Raw genomic sequence first — 20,519 nt, 5'->3', positions numbered from 1 at the left:
CACATAATTTGAGCCCTACCTATTTGGGAGAACACCATGGAATATACAAGAAGAAATAAATAATGAACGACATCTTCACAAAAACGTCATTACTAAAATTCCAGATGAGTCCACAGTTTCCATCTAGCATTATGGATACAGTTTTGAAAAATCTGAACCTTTTCTAACATCTTTTGGCTTAAGAAAAAAGGAGGATCCTCAGTTTGATGCAAACTAAAATCCCCACAGAAGGTTGATGACATACTGGAATCCCTGACTTTTTGTTAAGTAGTACATCCAGCCAGAGAACCAGGTGACTGGGTCCGATCTTGCTGTTTTACAGAGGAGAATACTAACATAAAGGAGACTGAAGACTGACGCCCTTGCCTTCTGGAAAAAGCAACAATGGCCAGCCTGGATAGCATGGAATCCTCTGCCCCCAGATGTGGGTGAAAGGGAAGACAGAAACAGGCCCAAGAGGGGTGTGAAGGGCCCAGCACCTGGGTGAGGAACTGCTAAACTGTGCGAATCTAAGAAGTCACATTCCCACCCTTCCTTTTCAGAGTGTAAACCTACACAGAAAATGTTTATACATCCAGGGGCTAAAATGGGTTTAAAAATGATGGTTTAAATTACTTACTCCTAACAATGGATTTACATTACAGACCCGATCTCAAGAAGACTGATTCTGGATTTATCCCCAAGCTCTTGTTAGAGAGAATCTAGGTCATTAATGACTTTGCTATCAGCCTGATCTAAGGCAAATCTGACCTTGGAGTTTCTGAATCTGCTAAAGTCTCAATTCCTTATCTGTTTAGTGAGCATAGGCTTTCTCCTCGGACAATTTTATAGGACTAAACCATATAAACAAACAGCAAATATTCTTATCATCATGATTATTAATCTTTGAAGGTTTCTTCCCTGTGAAGATGTGAATAAAATGCATAATCCTTAGGAATATTTTAAGATTTTTTAAAAATGCACTACAAAAATGCCTAGCATAGCAGATCACATTTATTAATCCTCTTCTCCTCCTGTTCTCCTGGCTCTGAAGTTGACTCCCGTATTTTTTGCTATGAGCCTTTAACAGCTGGGCCATCTCTCCAGCCCTCTGATGTCTTATTAAAACAAATTCTATCTTCTGTGGGCAGATTTTTCTGTCCCGCCAGCCAGCTCCCAAATAATCACATGGAGACTTCTTATTAATTATGAAAGCTTGGCCGATAGCTTATGCTTGTTTCTAACTAGCTCTTATAACTTAAATGGACCCATTTCTATGAGTTTACATGCTGCCATGTGGCTCATTACCTCATCTCTGACAGCTCATGCTGCTTCCTCTGTGTCTGGCTGGTGACTCTGCCCCCCAAATCCTGCCTAGCTATTGGCCATTTAGCTTTTTATTAAATCAATCACAGTGGCATATCTTCACAGTGTAAAGGAATATTCCACAACAATCCCCAGGGGAAAATTACAATAAAGTTTATCTGCCAACTCAAGATCCTGGTGAGTTCAAGGCCAGCCTGGTCTACACAGCAAGCTCTAGGCTCGCCAGCTACATAGTGAGACTGACTAAAAACCCTATTTCTTCTATCCCATTGTTTTCCAGCACCCCCCACATATACATTGTCACTCACCTTCCCACTATATGCACTGAGTCCATACGTAGTAAGGGATTTTCCTCCAACCAAAACAACGTCATCTCCAAATTTATATGAAGATTCGAGAAGGGACTCCACAGTGAAAGGAACGGTCTCCATGCTCTCTCGGTCTCGGTCCCACTGGAAGAGGTCCCCGTCCAGCGAAGGAATTATCATCTTATTCCCAAACACCTGAAACAAAAGCTGGCTTTTAAAAGCCTCGTACCTTGAAGAGTAGTAACCGAGGTCTCGGGTTTTGAGCAACACATAAAACAACACAGTCTATCAACCAGAAGTGGCTGACAAGAACCGCCATCACTTCATGGGCCTACAGTCCCTTGGCCTGACAGTTCAGTACAGTTTTTTCTCAAACTCCACTATGGGTCATACTGATGAGTAAGTAGCCAAAAGAGAGCCTGGGGATGCAGTGAAGTCAGAAAAGGTTACTGTAGTCTTTATAGCCATTAATACGCTAAGGAGCAGTATGGTTTCTAGTAAGTGGATGACACGCACTATTTTCTAGGCCTTCGTTATTCCAGCCAGTTACTGCCAGATCAACGGAACACAGGGTGGGGATGTTAAACACAGGTGTTAATCAACCAGCGCCCCTTTTCTTCATTTCTCAAAGCTGCTGTGAGTAGGACGGCTAATAACTAGGCCTCCTAAGTGTTTTATTGGGCAGTCATCCTTCCTTCTTTAAACAAAATCTATCTTTTGTTTTTGGAGACAGGGTTTATCCTCGTAGCCCTAGCTGTCTTGGAACTCTCTTTGTAGACCTGGCTGGCCTCAAACTCCGAGGTCCACCTGGCTCGTCCCCCAAAAGTGCTGGGATTAAAGGTGTGTGCCACCATGCCCAGCTACACAAACTCTTGATAGATGGCTCAGGAAAGGCAAGTAGACAAACAAAAATCCCCACCACATGGAGCTTGAGTTCTGGTGTCTAGGGACAAACATCATAAGTACAGGATTTATAATATGTTAGTGATGGAGATCACTAAGAGGAAAGTGGAATTAAAGACTAAGGGGCAGAGGAAAATGTGGGTTGAGTGACAAGAAACTGTCAATGAAGAACTCATGGCAGATCCTGCTGAGAAAGTTAATAACACCAGGGCAAAGCTCTCAACATGAGACAGTAGATCATGTTGACATTTGGCAAGCAAGCTTGCAGAGGTCTCTGGGTAGAAATGACCTGGTCATAACTGAGGCAACAGGAGGAGAGAACAGGCTGGGGACAACAGGGGAGGCATGGACAGCAGGCGGAAGACGCAGATTGGTCAACTGAAGGAAGTGAGTTAGTGACCAGAGCGGTGTTGTAACAGGAAGATCTCAATGGTGGGTTCTCTGGGCAGCACGGGCAAAAGAAAGGAAATCGATCATGACCCAAGGTCTCTGGCCAAGAATGTCTTAGGAATTCTAGTTCAGATCTTCATGGCATCGCCCTACTGTTGGCATTAAAAATAAAATGTCACCAACTCCAATTAATGACACATTTCTGTCTTGATCAATCAGGCTTAAAACTCTGGGAAGAGAGAATATGAAAGCGTTAAGACCCCTCAAACAAATGCCAGCCTCAGGCTGTAACCCAGGGCTCCCCTGGATGCCTTGGTTCTGAAGCAGCGGCCTTTCTTTACGTAGTTCTAAGTTGGCATTCAACTCACTCTCTACACTTCCTGTACCTCTGCCTTAAACTCTGGGGGTCTGGAAGACACGTGAAGACCACTGTCCTAATTCACTTCTTTCATATGCTAGTTCAAATCCTTAGTAGGTGTGACCTGAGCTATTATAATAACCTCTTTACAGATCTCAACTGGAACCCTTCAGTCTAAGCTGATCTATCTTTTAGATTAATCACTCTGGGCCCAATAAGCTTGTTATGACAACACTGAAAAATCTTCCATGGCTCTTTATTATCTTCTTACTAAAACCCCCAATCCTAAGGACCTGAAGTCCTGTAGGACATTCAAAGTCTGTGTGACCTCCAACAACCTTTCTGTCACTTGTCTTTCCCTTTTCCCTGTGTGGGCAGAAATCTGGCATGGTTACTTAACCAAACAATTACCATTCCTGTTACCACTCATTAATTCACTGGCAATGTGTTTCTTCTCCCCGGAACACCTTCTATTACAACTGCCCACTGAAACTACCTGATCACTTATCTGTTTCAAAGTCGAAGAAAATACCGGCAGAATACACTTGCTGACAGAAAATTTTCCACCACAGTACAGCACTATTATTTTTTAGGAGCTAGGGACTGAACCAAAGGTCTCGGGCACCCAGGCAGTGGCTAGTGTTCTACTCCCCAGCCCCTCTGCTTTACTTCCAAATCTCTGTTTCCTTGAGATTTATCCATTTGATGTGTTTATGTGCCTGTATGTGTGTGTGTGTTCCACGTGTATGCAGTGCCCATGGAGGTCAGAGGAGGATGTTGGACCTCTTGGAGCTGGGGTTACAGATGGTTGTGAGTTGCCATGTGGGCACTGGGACCCAACCCAGGCCTTTTGCAAGAGCAGCAAGTTCTCTCAAGTTCTTTCTCTCTCTCTCTCTCTCTCTCTCTCTCTCTCTCTCTCTCTCTCTCTCTCTCTCTCTCTCTCTCTCTCTCTCTGTCTGTCTCTGTTTCTGAGACAGGATTTCACAGTGTAGCCCTGGCTGGCCTGGAACTCACCCTGTAGACAAGACTGGCCTTGAACTCACAGAGATCCGCCTGCCTCTGCTGGGATTAAAGGCGTGCGCCACCACCGCCCGATGCAGCCAGTGCTCTTAACCACTGAGCCATCTCTCCAGCTCACTTTGTATCAAATTTTTCTGGGATGAGGATGGAACCCAGGGTCACGGGCATATTAAGTGAGGGCTCTGCCACTGAATTATGTCATTCTTAGCCCTCTACCTCCCTTCCTGTGGTAACTAGAGCTGAGACTCTATTATGTTCTCAAAATTGTTTATTACAGAAATATTTACCAGGCAGAGCAATGTTTATACTTAGTTTGTATCCAGTGACTGTTAATGCGCTCAACCCTAAAGCCCAGATTTTCATTTTCTACCAAAAAGGAAACGTCTGAGTCTAGGGCTGAGGTGGAGTCAAGTACAAGATGAGCCATTACCATCTTATTACAACAAAAGGCAAAAGTAAGTGCCATTAAGAAAATAAAAATAAAAAGAAGTCCTGAGTTTAGACCAATAAAAAAATAAGTACCAATGAAAAATGAGATGATTGGAGTTTGGAAAAATTAGCATTTTATAACCATGGGAGTAAAGTTTAGATCAGACAAGAATTATCAATGTTAATTCTAGGCAGAAATTTTGACAAGGATATCTACATGGTCTTTCTATTGTAGTTTTGAGAGAGTGTTCATATGGTAGCTCAGGCTGCCCTAGAACTCACTATGTAGCTCAGGCTGGCCTCAAACTTAGAGCTACCCTTCCACATGTATCCCAAGTGCTGCGATTACCAGGCATGGGCCATCATATCTAGCTAATATCTGATCTTTTTTATAAGTTCTCCAAAGACATTGGAATGTATGCCGCCTGATATTACTGAGTTTAAAATTACCATTTATTCTTAGCTTCCTTATATCTCTTTTTCTTTCTTTTAAATGTTATTTTATGTGTATTGGTGTCTTTCCTACATATATATATACATATATATGTATATATGTGTGTATATATATATATATATATATATATATATATGCATTACATGTGTGAGTTATGGGCAGCTGTGAGCTGTCATGTGGGTGCTGAGAATTGAGCCCAGGTCCTCTGGAAGAGCACTTAGTACTCTTAACCACTGAGCCATCTCTCCAGCCTCCTACCTTTATTTCTTGATAACAGCATATTATATTTAAAACAATTAACTTTGTATTTGTAGAATGTCTGACTTAAAGTTGTCATTAAAACAAATTTGTGTTGTGATATAGATACTACGCAATAACAATATGTAGATGATATGTATGCCATTTTAAGAAACCAATAAAAAATTCAAGTACTTACTGTTGTCTTCCAGCATATGTTAGGAATTTGACATTCTACACAATAGAATGGCAGATTTGAATTACAGTAAATTCAAAGGGGTTGGGGTGGGGCACTGTCACCAAAGAAGAATCAGTGGGTCTGCCGCAAGCAGGGAGCATTTCCTTTGACATGTTTCCTCTTCCCCTAAAGGAGCAGCTACTTTGCTGGAAATGCACAGGCTCCTAACTGCAGAGAGCAAACTGATGTGGACTGAAATTCAAGGAGGACCTCTGCATACCCAAAGCAACAGAAAATTAATCTTCAATTAAAACAAAGGTTTTAAACAATCAAGAAGGTTTGAGATGGCTGACCACAGTGAGCAGTTAAACCCTCAATGGTGGTAACTCAGTAAACACAAAACATAAGATAGAATAATTGTGATTCTGAATTGAATCATTCTGTCACACTTCTGGATGATGATTTTAGAAGTTTAGTTCTCAATAGCTGCTCTTCGCTGATTGGCTGCCTATGAGTCATACTTGAGAGGCCGGTGACCTTTGCACCAATCTTTGCAAAGCCTTTCAGGCTGTGGATATGAAAGCAGATGGTGCTTTTCCTGGAGAGCCTGAGCAGTGATCTATATGCATGCAGTTCAGGTAGAGATGACATCACCCCTCACAACAGCATTACCTCATCCTCTAAGCAAAGGAATGAGTCATTCTGATAGTCAGCTCAGAATCTCTAGACAAAAGAAAAAAACGGAGGTTGCATGCCATGTGATGTACGACCACATTCCTCCCATCTGTCTCTGTGAGCGGCTATTTGTTCCGACCCGCCGCTTTGCAGCTGAGCTAATTATGGGACTTCGTTTCCCTCTGGTCATTTAAAAAAACATACATTCTTGCTGTCCATCATTCCCTCTATTTGTTTCCCCCTGTTCATAATTTTAAAACAAAGGATCTGTCACACTGGCTAGCAAGCTCAGTACCAAAGATCTAGAGCCTTTCCTGTGCAATTACCAAGAATCAGCAGCTGAGCAAAGTCGTTTGACTTCTGCGAGCGAACAGAAAGCTAAGCGGCACCGTGTGCACGTGTAACTGGAGCTACCGTCTGCAAGACTGCGGTGGAAATGGGAGCTCCGGTTTTCTCTGGAAAAAGGAATCTCAGTTGAAGAAGAGAAAAATAAACTTTACAATGAACATCAGGAAAAAAAAAATCCTCCAGCCGCACGGGACTGTTTTTTTTTGCTAAGTTCTTCCTCACGTTCTATGTGGCCAAATATTCAATTTTAACTTACTATGAAACATTTCAAACATGAAATGTAACAAGGCCAGTGTGGCAACCCTCACGTAATGATTTCCAATAATTACCGATACTTTGCCAGGAGGCTCATAAAAGCATCAGGACATTTCCCAGATTGTCCCAAAGATAAACTTTACAACGAGGAATTCCACATATATATTCTACTGATTCCTCACACCCCAGTAAAAGCCTCTTTCGTTCCTTCTTTTTCTTTCTTTTCTTTTCTTTTTTTTAAATTTTTCGAGACAAGGTTTCTTTGTGCAGTCTTGGCTGTCCTGGAACTCACTCTGTAGACCAGGCTGGCCTTGAACTCACAGAGATCCACCTGTCTCTGCCTCTTGAATGCTGAAATTAAAGGTGTGTGCCACCACTGCCTGGCTCATTCCTCTTTTCTTCAATTATTTTTTTAAATTATTTTTCATTTTACTCTATGGGCATTTTACCTGAGCATGGGTCTGTGCACCACATGTATGTCTGGTGATGAGGAGGTCAGAAGAGGGCACTGGAACCCCTGGAACTGGAGTGACGGACAGTTGTGATTGAACCTGGGTCCACCTCTTTCTAGTCCCATCACTCCCCTTTCCAAGAAAGGATTCTGTGTCCTATAGAAGGTCCACAGTCAGGACCTCACACATTGTTCAACTTCTTCTTTTATCCCATGCATTTTCTGGAATGGGTACTTCATACTGGTGCTATTTCCTCTTATAAAAATTAGGAGTCCGTGAGCTGCATAGGCTAAGTCTTGCCCAATCAGTTTCATTAAGAAAAGTCTTGGGTTAGGGATTTAGCTCAGTGGTAGAGCGCTTGCCTAGCAAGCACAAGGACCTGGTTTGATCCTCAGCTCAAAAAAAAAAAAAAAAAAAAAAAAAAGAATCAACAGTAGATTCAAGAAAAGTCTTATTATAACCCAGTCCATGCATTCTTTTATTTGCCTATTATCTATGATCACTCCTGAGCTCCAACTGCAGGGTTCACTATAATTACAACAATCCTTATAATAGCAACAGAGACCATGTGTCCCTCCATGTCTAAGGTACTCACCATCGGGACTTTCACATAAAAAGCCTGGTGGCTCCTGTGTTACGTCATATATAAGGTGTATAGTGTTTGCCTGCTCTACTTTCAGTGATGTTGCTACCAAACAGTGAGTTTGAGGGAGTCAGCTCAATTTTCCCACTTAAAAATGTCCCATCAATTTTTCATTGTAGTGTTGGTTGATGAGCCTATTATTCATCTAAACAAAACAAAATAGTGATTTCTAATCTAATCGCTTATTCTGTAATTAGCTAAAAATTTTTTTCTATAAAGAATTTCCACTCATTCTGCTTTGGAAGCCAGATGTGTATACACAGCTGTTTCATCAGTGAGCGACTGAAACATTAACCATCACCAAATCCCCAAAGTTGTATTCACGCACAGTGTGACTAAAAGTTGAAAAAACGGCTCCTGTGACTTAGCGATGCCAGTCTGCTCTGTAACCCACAAGGAAGTACAGTGACCGGGACAGGAAGTCAAGTTCCAGATGCAGCATGGGAAAGAAAGATGAAGAAGGAAAAGGTGAAGAGAAGGTGGGGCAAGGATGAAAACTGTCACGTTTCAACAAGGAGGAACCACCAGAGAGAACAGTGAAAACAGCTGGAGAAGACCAGTATCCTGGAGCACTCACCACAGGGGAACACAGCCCTGCCCACCTCCATCACTACAGGGCCTCTGTGGCACAAGACTGTAACAACAGAGATGCCAGGAACCAAGACGAGAACCCATTAACACTAGGGAGGAGCAAACTAGGTGGCCGGTACTCATGAAAAGCACTAAGCTGTGCACCCCGCTTCCCCAGAACAACGGCTTTACCAGCCACACGGCTGGCTTCAGCTGAAGCCAAGCCTCATGGCGGACTGCTCTGCACCTCACCCAGCCCCACTCCTTAGGTCGGTCCCTCATACCACTCCACACTTGCTGGGAGACCATGGATAAAACCTAACCCTTAGATGTTTGTTTTACATTCCTTACACTGACTTATTTCAGTAATTACTCCACAACTAGTGTATTTGTTTATCTGAAAGTCAGTGGTTAGTGTAGCGGGAGGCTGCATACATGCCACCATGGATGAAGTCAGAAGAGAACCTGCAGGACCCAGTTCTCCTCTTCCACCATGTGGGGTCCAGGGATCGAGCCCAGGGCGTCAGGCTTGGGGGCAGGGCTCTTCATCAGCTGAGTCATCTGCCAGCCCTTTGTATCCACAACTATTTGTAAAAGACACACCTCTTCCGGTCCCTCACTTACTGATGGATGTTTTCACTTCGGCTATCTAATAAATACGCTTGCTCACGTCTCCTCCGCCTCCTCTTCAAGCTTCCCCAGATCCTCTACAATCAAAGTGGAAAGGATTTCTTGGACCTTCTCTCTGCTGCCCACTCATAAACTCATCTCTGCTGCTCTCTTATGCCGTTTCAATCCTGTCAGTCTCCTAAGCATGCTACAGCCCTCCCTCACCACATAATCCCCATTCCTCTCCCAGGGCAGCCCTCTCCCTCCCCTCTCTACCCTTCCACCTGAGCAGTTTTTCTTCATCATCTAATTCTGGGATGCCTTCTCCGACCACCAGACCTGGTGACCAGCCCTCCTGCTCTATGTCCTCTTACTGCTCCATCCTGTCTTGGGGCAGTTACTGCACTCAATTCTATTATCCACACTAGAGCTGTTTCCTATCTGCCTCCCTACCTAGCTCTGTACAGGAGCGGGAGAGTTCCGTGACACAAGGATCCCAGCTGTCCCGGCCACTCCCATACTCAGCACACGGTCCTGGGTGACCAGCACAGTGGTGTGACCCCACCACAGCGATGACTTGGATTGGCCTGTGTTATGTTCGGCGCCTGTGGCTATCTATCCCCACTGGGGTCGTCTGACAGACGCAGTTAAGGGCTCATAACATGCAGAACAGCACGAGGCTGATGAGTCATTAACCTAGAGAAAATACATGAGGAATTATAATGATCAGTAGAGAAAACACAAATATATTCACAACCATTGGGGTATTTAAAAAAAACAAACTACAAGATTTTGGAAAGAGGGAAAAGAATAAGCAAGAAGACTGAAGTATTTATTTATTTAGAGACATGTTTTTGCTAGGTAGTCCTGGTTTGCCTTGAACTCACAGCCGTCCTCCTGCCTGAGCGCCACCCCCATGCCCCACCCCAACGCTGGGTTTACAGGTGTGATGCCTGGCCGAGACTGTACTGGAAATTGTATGGAGTGCTGAAAAGAAATGAGCTGCAGGAAGCCTTTGGCCCCACTGCAGCAGACAAAGCTCTCAGCTTCCTGGAGTCACAGATGGTTGAGATGTTAGTTCTGGGACTCAAACCTAGGTCCTCCAGAAGAACAGCCCGCTGAGCCATCTCTCCAGAACCAAGAAGTTATATTTTTAGTATTTCAATTCTTTAAAGATGATGTGCTATGCACAGGACACAAAATGGTAACTTTTTAAAATTTGAGACAGGGTTTCATGTAGCCCAGGCTGGCCTTGAACCCCCTATGTGGTCAAAGATGATACTGAACTTTGATCTTCCTGCCTCCATCTTAGGCTGCTGGGATCACAGGCCTGTCCCACCACATGTGTTTATGCAGAGGTGGTGACCGAACCCAGGGATTTGTGCACTCTACCAACTGAGTTATATCCTCAACCAAAAATGGCAACTCTTACTTAACCAAAATGAACCACTGATTACACTACCAGATGAACAACTGACTGTACTACTTTATTACTTGTGACTTAAATAAAAGGAGGCCCCAAGCTTACGGTGATGGTGCACGCCTTTAATCCCAGCACTTGGGAAGCAGAGGCAGGCAGATCTCTCAGTTTGAGGCCAGCCTGGTCTACAGAGTGAGTTCCAGGACAACTAGGGCTGTTGTCACAGAGAAACCCTGCATCGAAAAACCAAAACAAACAAACAAACAAACAAACAAACAAGTAAATAGAAGGTCCGCCATTATTGTATTATAAAAATACTGTCTTTATTTCCCTTTAAATGCCAAAATCACTATGATGGTGAAATAAAAAAAGACTGCTAAGGAATCCCTTGGGATTATGCCTCATAGATGGGGGTGAGGGGGTGGTGCGTCACGGCTAACAAGAGCTGAAGTTCCTACAGAAGGGGCTGAGGGTTTCTGGGGCACATCCAGTTGTTAGCACAGTTGAAAGTTACCTGCTCAGAAGAAAATGTAGAGAAGGAGCCCAGGGGATGGCTCGTGGGGAAACAACTGTCCTGCACGTCCAACAATCAGAATTCAAGACTGGAACTCATGTAAAAGTGAAAGGTGGGAACTGACTCCACCTCCACACTACTGCTGTGGCACGTGTGACCTCCCCCACATCACACACACACACACACACACACACACACATTCTACCTAAAAAATTAAAATGTAGAAGATAAAACACTCTAGAAATGATTTGGTATTTATTATCTTCAAAACTGTGAATTAATCTCAAGAACAGACCTGTAAAATGTCACAAAGAAAATGACTACATTATCTATTTCAGCATACCTGTCTCACGCTTGATGAAAGAACAGTCATTTTAATAACCATCTCTGTCTTCCTAACTAATCAACACTTATAGAATAGAAAAACAATGCACAGGAAGAGCCCATTTTCTAAACGATAACTGTGGGGTAATCTCAATTTCTCATTTGGCAGCATGCGTGCTAGAATAAATTAGTTTAGTTCACAGAATTGCTTTCAGCCACACTGAGGGCTTAATAAAAATGACATCAAAACAGTTTCATTTCTATAATTAAAAGCAATTAAGCACTTAGATATTGGCTTGCTGCATAATTGACAGTCACTCTTCAAAATGGACTTCATAGCTGATGACTTAGTTATTCAAAAAGCATCTTTTAATATTCAAATCAAAAGAAATGTGGGTCAGGCACACAGGTGCACGCTTGTAAGCCCAGCATTCAGAAGACTGAGAAAGGAAGAATTCAGAGGCGGCAGACAGCCTGGAATACTATGTTCCAGGCCAGCATAGTGAGATCCTGTGTCTGTGCGTCTGTTGTGTGTGTGTGTGTGTGTGCGTGTGCGCGCGCGCGCGTCTTTCTGTCTGCCTCTCTCTCACATACACACACACACACATACACACACACACACTCACTCAATCAATCAATCTTTTTAAAGAACTTGAACAGCTTTTAGAATGAATTAGACAATCTTCAAAGATTTGTTTATTTTTATTTTATGAGTATTTGCATGTATGTTATGTGTGCCTGGTGCCCATGGAAACCGGAAGAGGGTGACAGATATCCTGGAACGAGAGTTACAAATGACTGTGAGCTGCTATGTGGGTGCTAGGAACCAACCCTGGGTCCCTCTGCAAGAGCAGCCAGTGTTCTTAACTGTTGAGCTCTCTCCCTAGCCCTAAATCAGGCAACCTTTCGGAGACTGCTGAGGACTCAGTAGTGGAGCTCTTGCCTACTGTGGACAGAAGTAGAGTTCATAAGACTTATCTTAGTTATTTCTCCATTGCTGTGATGAATCACCATTATCAAAAGCAACTCGGAGAAGTTTATTTCAGCTTCCAACTCTCAGGTCATAATCCATCACTGATGGACCATGGAGGCAGGGCTGAAGCAGAGGACACAGGAACGTTGTTTACTGGCTTGCTCAGCCTGCTTTCTTACATACCCAGGACCACTTGCTTAGAGGTGGCTCCACCCACAATGGGCCGCGCCCTCCCATATCAATCACTGACTAAGAAAATGCCTACAGGTTTGCCTATAGACCAGTCTTAAGGAGGCATTTTCGCAATTGTGGTTCCCACTTCTCAGATGCATCTAGGTTTGTATCAGGTTGACAGAAAGCTGGCTAGCATAAGGCCTACGTTCAATCTCCAGCATTACATAGAAAAGAGAGAGTTCAGCTTGTCTTCTGTTTTTGAGGGGAAATGGGGTAGGGGTTAAGACAGTGTCTCCCTTTTCAGTCCAGGTTGATCTTAAACCAAATTCTGAGATAACAGACGTGCCCCACCCATGAGTTCTAATAAAATAATATTTAGTTTCTCTGAATGCTTTGTGAACAAATCATAATTAGTAACTATGAAAGGTGCACTATTTGTGTGGGCGTGCATATACACTTGCTTTCCTATGTTTGTGATTGGATCTCAATCATGTATGTAGCCTATGCTGGCTTCAAACTCATAATCCTGCCTCAGCTTCCTAAGTGCTGGGATTATCAAGAGCATGGAATATAGATGTCTGCCACCATGCCCGCTCCACATACATCTTTTCAAAGGTATTCCACCAAACCAGTGTGGTGGTGCACGCCCGTAATCCTGGTACTGTGATGGCAGAGGCAGGAAGCCCCTGTGCTAGCCAGAGTGAAGGCAAGTTGGTGAAATACCCTCTGTTCCCCACGAGCTTAGGTCCCTGTCTGCTTAGGTCCCTGTCTGCTTAGGTCCCTGTCTGCTTAGGCACCTGTCTGCTTAGGTACCTGTCTGCTTAGGTCCCTGTCTGCTTAGGCACCTGTCTGCTTAGGCACCTGTCCCTGTCTGAAACAGAAAGGCTCATCTCCTAGGGAAAACCATGCTTAAAATAAAATAAAACTCTGAATCCTAACTTAGTATAGACTAACAATAGAGTTGTTTGCTCTTTTTAGGAGGAAATGGGGGCACAGTGCAAAAACAGAAAACAATATGATGTATCTATAGTCTAAGTAATAGAAAGATAAAAGTAGCCATCTGAGTACAAGTTAGCTGCATAATAGACACACTTGGAATGCTCTTCATAAAGGCATCCTAAATAAAAATAAAGATTGCCTGTGTATTTATAAAGTGACCCAAGCCACAGAGAAATAAGAGCTCAAAAACATTTAGTCTATTGAAATTTATTTATTTGGTTGGTTGGTTGATTAAGACAGGGTCTCACTTTGTAGCCCTAGCTGGTGGCTTGGAATTCACTATGTAGACCAGGCTGGCTTTGAACTCACAGATTTCTTATTTGCTTCTGTTTCCTGAGTGCTGGGAATGAAGAAAACTGTGTGCCACCATGCTAGCCCATCAACTGAGATTTTGTTTTTTACTTACATTCATTTAATGTGTGTGTGTGTGTGTGTGTGTGTGTGTGTGTGTGTGTGTTCGTGTGTGCATGCACATGCCATGGTATGAGGGTGGTGGAAGTCAGAGGACAACTTGAGGTTCTCTCTTCTCACTATATAGGTTTAGATCAAAGTCAGGTCCTCGGGCTGAGCAGTTGGTAAAGGACTGAGCCACCTTGACAGCTCTAGTCTATTCAGATTTAAGTGTGGCCCAAAGGTGCCCAGAGACCTCAAACAAACAAACAAACAAACAAACAAACAAAAAACAAAAAAACCCCACTACAGAACAAATTGTTATTTATTAAATAAAATTTTAAGGCAATCAGTGAGGAACCATAGCCAAATATCCACACTTTCTCAAGGTTGAGCCTGTATTTAGATTACCAGAGAAAAAGCAAATCAGACTTCACATTAGGAGGTCCTTCTGAAAATTTAAAACACAAGTCTTAGCTACTGGCTGTCCAAATGACAGTGGGGTCATTACCTAGGGAAAGTGATCCGCTAAGGCTCAGAGTGGACCCAGGTTCCCTAGTCATCTTAACACACATTCGGAGGCGCAGTCGCAGCGTGGTTTCGTCTGACGATTCTTTTGAGGAAGTTTTGTAGGTGCCTTGTAAACAGGAAGGAGTGGTAAAGGAGATGTGTGTCCCAAGACACCTCAGCCTTCCTGCCACGTGCAATCTTTAAATATCATACAAAATATTTGTTCCTAATGGAGCTATCACTCTCCCTGTATACATGAGATTTCACAGACATGGTCAAAACACAAAGCGACACACTAAACACACCAAACGAGAAAACAACACACTAGTTTATAGACCCTTTTAGAACAGAAAGAGTTCATGACATCAGAACAAGCCAGGATGCAACGAGACCTGAACCTAGTGTGATAATGTGTAATGAATGTATACTTTTAATAAAAAAAAAATAGTGTGTGTACATACGGGTTATATGCATGTATGTACTTAGGGTGTTCGGGGGGGGGGGAGGTACACATCTGTGTGCACGTATAAATGGAGGCCAGAGGTCAACCTTGAGTATCTTCTTCCATCACTGTGTACCTCCTGTTTGAGACAGTTCACGGATTCAGCGAGAGTAGCTAACCAGAAAGTCTCAGGATCTTCCAGTCTTCACTCCCCCAGCCCTGGGATTATAAGATTTTTATCATTACACTCAGCTATCAACCGGGTGTTGGGTGATCCCAACTTAAGTCCTCATACGTATGCAGCAAGCACTTTACCCTGCCAGCTTATATAAACTTCTTTCTTGTCTCTGTTTATTTTTGAGACAAGGTTTCGTGTAATCCAAGCTGGCCTTGAAGTCACTACATAGCCAAGGATAACCTTGAATTCTTTTACACCCCCCACCCCCATCTCCGCCCCAAGTGCTGGGGTTGAAAGCACAACCACGTGCCCGGCTTTGTCCGTGTCTTTTGAGACAGATTCTCACTGTATGACCCAGGCTGGTGTAGAAATCATTATTCTCCTGCCTTAGTCTCTGGGACTCAGAGACTACAGGTGTGTACCACTGTGTCTGGCTGCATACAGCAAACTGAAGGAACTTCCCCGACTAATACAGAAAGTCCCATGTTCTGGTCCCTCCCCCACAATACCACAAACTCTAAAAAAAGCTTCAATTTCTAGTCCATGTACATGTGATCCACAATCAATTCTTCAATCAATAAGAGCTGGAGTGACCAGTCTACCTGGTCCTTTCCCGTCCACCTTAGCAAACAAAGAGGATCTTTAATATTTAATAGCTGCTGCACGGACAGCAACTCAGGTCTTGGGAGTTAAACTTGCTGCATCTATATATGAAAGCTGAGAGAAACCAAGCATCCAGCACAGGAGGACCCAGGTGGAGCCACACATCTGTTTATTGTCACTGGGGAGATACCTGCTGTATTCTTCCTGCCCATTGCAATAGCCCTCCTTTTACATGATGGCTGCCCATTGAACACTGTATTTAAAGTAGGAAATAATAGCCACTAGGAAGACTAGGGTCTTCATAAAACATTGCTCCAGACGTTCTTGGAAAATTTGTGACCTGTAGTTCAGGGTATTTTTGTAGTAGTATTTTGTCTAACCTTTTTTTTTTTTTTTTTCTTAAAGACAGAATCTTACTATACATGTAGCCTTGGCTGGAACTCACTATATAGACCATGCTGACCTTAAACTCAAAGAGATCCAAGTGCCTCTGCCTCCCCAGTTCTAGGATTAAAGGTACCCACTACCACACCCAGCCCTTGTCCAACTTCTGAACATAACTGCTAGTATGAGTGACAGATGGATCCAACTCATAGTGTATTACTGTCTCTTGGAAAATGTTTATAATCTCAAATGTCCTTATAATATTTCTAACGTCGACTAAGTTAGCAACCCTTAAAGGATGGTCTGTGATTTTTTTTTTGCAGAAGGTCAAATAGATTTCAAAATCAGGTGTGACTGCTCCTGTACTGCTGCTACTGTTCTGAATGTGTAAGAGCAACACATGCTGGCACTCCGAGTGCTGAACAGGTCTTGTGTTCCTCTCTGCTGCACACTCTGAGCAACAGAAACTTTATTTTTGTTTTTCCTCGGGATTTTTGAGGCAGGGTCTCCCTATATAGCCCTGGCTGGCTTCAAGACTATGCTAGCCTTGAACTTGTAGTGATCCTCCTGCCTGTGCCTCTTAAATTACAGGATTACAGGAGGGTGGCACAATGTCCAGCTTAAGAATGTTCTTGGTAGAGGCAGGTGCCTCTGAGAGTTCAGGGCCAGACTGGTCTACATAGTGAGACCTTGTTTCAAAAAAACCAAAACCAACCAACCAACCAACCAAACTGTTCTTGATGGAGATAAAGCCCAGTGGTAGAGCACATTTAATCCTTAGCACTAAGATGCTTGCCAGAGACTGTGGTGAATGCCTGTAAACGCAACATTCAGGAGCTGAAGCAGGAGGATTGTGATTTCTAGGAAAGCCTGGGCTCTCCAAGACTTTGTTGAAAGAAGGTGGGGGTGGGGGCAAGGGAGAGGAGGAAGGAAAAAGAATGTGGGGGGGGAGATACAGAGATAGACAGACAGAGATAGACAGAGATAGAGAGGAAGACAGAAAGAGACACACAGAGAAAAACATCTGAAGCTACAAACAGGATGAATTTTATTAAATCTTGACCCTCAGGACTATCTTCCTCCTGGTCTTGTCACTAACTAGGAAGTGTGTCAAGCACTTGTGCACATCTTAAGTGTGTCGGAAACCTGTCTCGGGAGCATCACTTGTGTGTACTAAATTATTTGTTCTGTTTAAACAGCTTCATTTTGTTCAACAATCAACTGAAACCAACAATAGCAACGAGAGTATATTCTAGACATTTCCTCCAAAAGAACAAAGTAGGCTTTTCTCTTCAAAGAAAACAACTAACAGTATTTGTGATGAAATTCAAGTTTGCAAGTGAAAATCAGAAAACTAGGTAGGCTGTATCCACAGGAGAAACCCTGCAGTTCTCTGGTACTTAGGGGGACGTTTAAGGGCTGTGTGGGCAACACAGGGGCAGGCTAGCTTAGTGTGCAGGAAGCCCTCAACTCCCAACACCAAAAACCCAAGTCAAACCAACCCAACCACCTCTGATTAAATCAGTGATGTTAGTGACAATTTGAATTTTTTTCCAATGTACTATGTATTAATAATAACTCAATGAGTCAATATTTCCTAGTGAAGTCAGAAAACCATGATGTTAGAGTAAAAGGCAAGATGGCTAAGGCAACAGAGTATAAAATGTTCATTGCTGGAGCTGGTGACATGGCTCAGCCATTGAGAGCTCTTGCTGTTCTTGCAGAGGACTGGGGTCAGTTCCCAGCACCCACACTCAATGGCTCACAACCCAGTTCCAAGGGATCCAACACTCTCTCTGGTCTCTGTGAGTGCTGCACAAATGAGGAACACAAGCAGGCACACATAGACACATAAATAAAAATAAGGTCAGAGTGATGCACACCTTTAATCCTAGCACTCGAGAGGCAAAAGGAGGCAGATCTCTGTGAGTTTGAGGCCAGCAGGTCTACACAGCAAGTTCCAGACCAGCCAGGGCCACATGGTGAACCCCTTACACAAAGAAAACAAAATAAAAACCCAACAATAAATAAAAACATTTAGAAAATGTTAATTGCTTTGGTTTCAGACTCTTTCAGAAACTTACATTTGTTTGGGGGCAGTGCCAAAACAAAGCAAAAGGCCACTAAAATATTCCTCCCTTCTCCAACAACCTATGTGTGGGGTTGACTTTTCTTCATATAACTGAACCAAAAAATGCAATATAATTTTTGTTTGTTCGTTTTGTTTTTCTGAGATGGGTCTCATGTATTTCAGGCTGGCCCTGAAGTCACAATGTAGCCAAGGCTAGCTTCCATCTCCTGGTGCTGGAACTACAGTCATTAGCTACCATGCCTGACAACAATGCAATATATTTAATAAAGAAGCAGATATAAAAATCTAGTTGTCTTCTACTAAACTGAAAATTAAAGAGATCTGCAAATGTGTAAAAAGGGTGCCTCTTTTATCTTGATAACATGTAATGCTATCATGTACTAGGTTTATTATTAATTAGTAAGTCTTTTGGAAATTCTCTTTCTTTCTCCCTTTCTCCCTCTCCTTCTCCTCCTCTCCCCTTGTTTTGCTTTAATAAAGGGTCTCTCTGTATAGCTCTGGCTTTCCGGAAACTCAATTTGTAGCCCAGGCTGGCCTAAAACTCAGAGATCCAGGCACCTGAACAATTTATTTTAATTTTTAATGTTACAAATATAGGTATGTAGCTGGGTGTGATGGTACATGCCTGTAATTCCAGCACTCAGAAGGCTGAAGCAGAAGGATAAGGAATACAAGACTATCCTGGGCTTATAGTAAGACTCTGTTTCAGTGAAGTAGGTAGGTAGATAGATAGACAGACATACAGATAGGTGATTTGAATAGCAATGGCCCTTATGGGCTCATAGATTTGAATAGTTGGTCATTAGGAAGTAGAGCTACTTGATAAAGATTAGGAAGTGTGGCTTTGTTGGAGTGGGTGTGGCCTTGTTGGAGGAAGTATGTCACTGTGGGGGTGGGCTTTGGGGTTTTTAAATGCTCAAGCCAGTCCCAGTGTCTCTCTCTCTCTTCCTACAGTCTGCCAATCTAGATGGAGAATTCTCAGCTACCTCTCCACCATGTCTGCCTGTGTGTTACCATGCTTCCTGCCATGATGACAATGGACTAGATATCCCAGACTGTAAGACAGCCCCAATTAACTGTCATCCTTTTAAAAGAGTTGCCATGGTCATGGTGTCTCTTCACAGCAGTAGAATACTGACTAAGGCAGACAAATATAAAAGAAACATGCTCCTTGGCTCCCTTAATAAAACTTAAGAACTCGGGTCTCAAAGAGTGGCAGCCCTTGTCTACAAGCCTGCCAACCTCATTTGGTGCCTGGGACCCATATGGTAGAAGGAGAGAACCAAGTTCCGAAAGCTGTCCCCCAATCTCCACACTTGCACTGTGGTATGTATGCCCTTCACAATACACATAATGAATAAAAAAATGTAATAAAGAATTTCAAAATAAATGTAGAAGGCTCGTCAGACCAATAGTTTGAGACTTGCCATATTTTATGAACAGCCTGCGTCTATACAGGAAGTGTACATACAAACATGGAAAAGGCTCCAGAGCAGATACACAAAGTACAGCTGGGAAGTCTTTATCACACAGTAGGACTGCAACTTCAAGGAAATCACAGCTCTAAGATTTGATTTTCAACATTTTATAAAGTAGATTGACTTAGCAACATCAGGAGGGTTACTATAAGGAACACCAAGTATACATTATGATGCTGAGAATAACATTAAAATATCTATATCTTAAGCTATCATGTTGTCACAAATGATCAATGCCTTTAGATTTTTTTTCTTATACAGTAGAAAATTAAAAATGAGATAATGTAAAGAGGTCTCAGCTCCCCACACACACTTTAATTTTTTGGGAGGCTGGAGAGATGGCTCAGCAATAAGAGAACTTTCTGTTATTGAGTTCAGATCCTGAGTTCAGATCCCAGCACCCACAGAGTAGCTCACAACCTCTTGCTACTCAAGCTCCAAGGGATCTAACACCCTCTGGACACTTAAAAATGAATTATATTTATTAATTAATTGATTTATTTACTTGTGCATGGGTGAGGCACAGCCAATGTGGAAGTCAGAGGACAACCTTTGGGAGTTAATTCTTCTCTTCCATCATGTGGGCCCAGGCTTCGAACTCAGGTATTCAGGCTTGGAAGATTAGCAACTTTACCCACTGAACCATGGATTTTTTTTCTTCTTGCATGAAAAGTATCTACTGAGCTTTTTTTTTTGTCTTTGCGTGGGGTGGGGTGGAAGGCCAGGACAACCCAGGCCAACCTTAAACTTGCTATGCAGCTGAGGATGACCCTGGACTCCTGTTCATAGCTGTCAGGACTTTGGTTAGTACAGCTGTTCACATTCTACTTGGTCATGCCATGCAGCCCACCCATTGCTGTGTGCGGATTTTCAGTTTGCAAATACACACATGCTCTTAATCACT

General features: G+C 43.0%; 1 protein-coding gene across 1 annotated transcript in view; it reads right to left on the bottom strand.

Annotated features, from left to right (window-relative positions):
- Eif2ak3 (eukaryotic translation initiation factor 2 alpha kinase 3) overlaps positions 1-20,519 on the bottom strand; it is a 67,659-nt gene that overhangs the window by 31,962 nt on the left and 15,178 nt on the right. Inside the window, exon 3 of the mRNA XM_028859420.2 lies at positions 1,614-1,808. Coding sequence (XP_028715253.1) covers positions 1,614-1,808 — 195 coding nt within the window. The remainder of the gene's footprint in view (positions 1-1,613; positions 1,809-20,519) is intronic.

Source organism: Peromyscus leucopus, chromosome 3 (genome assembly GCF_004664715.2).
Source record: "Peromyscus leucopus breed LL Stock chromosome 3, UCI_PerLeu_2.1, whole genome shotgun sequence".
Taxonomy (NCBI): domain Eukaryota; kingdom Metazoa; phylum Chordata; class Mammalia; order Rodentia; family Cricetidae; genus Peromyscus; species Peromyscus leucopus.
The sequence above is the reverse complement of the archived record's forward strand: the minus strand, read 5'-3'. Positions and strand labels throughout refer to the sequence as shown.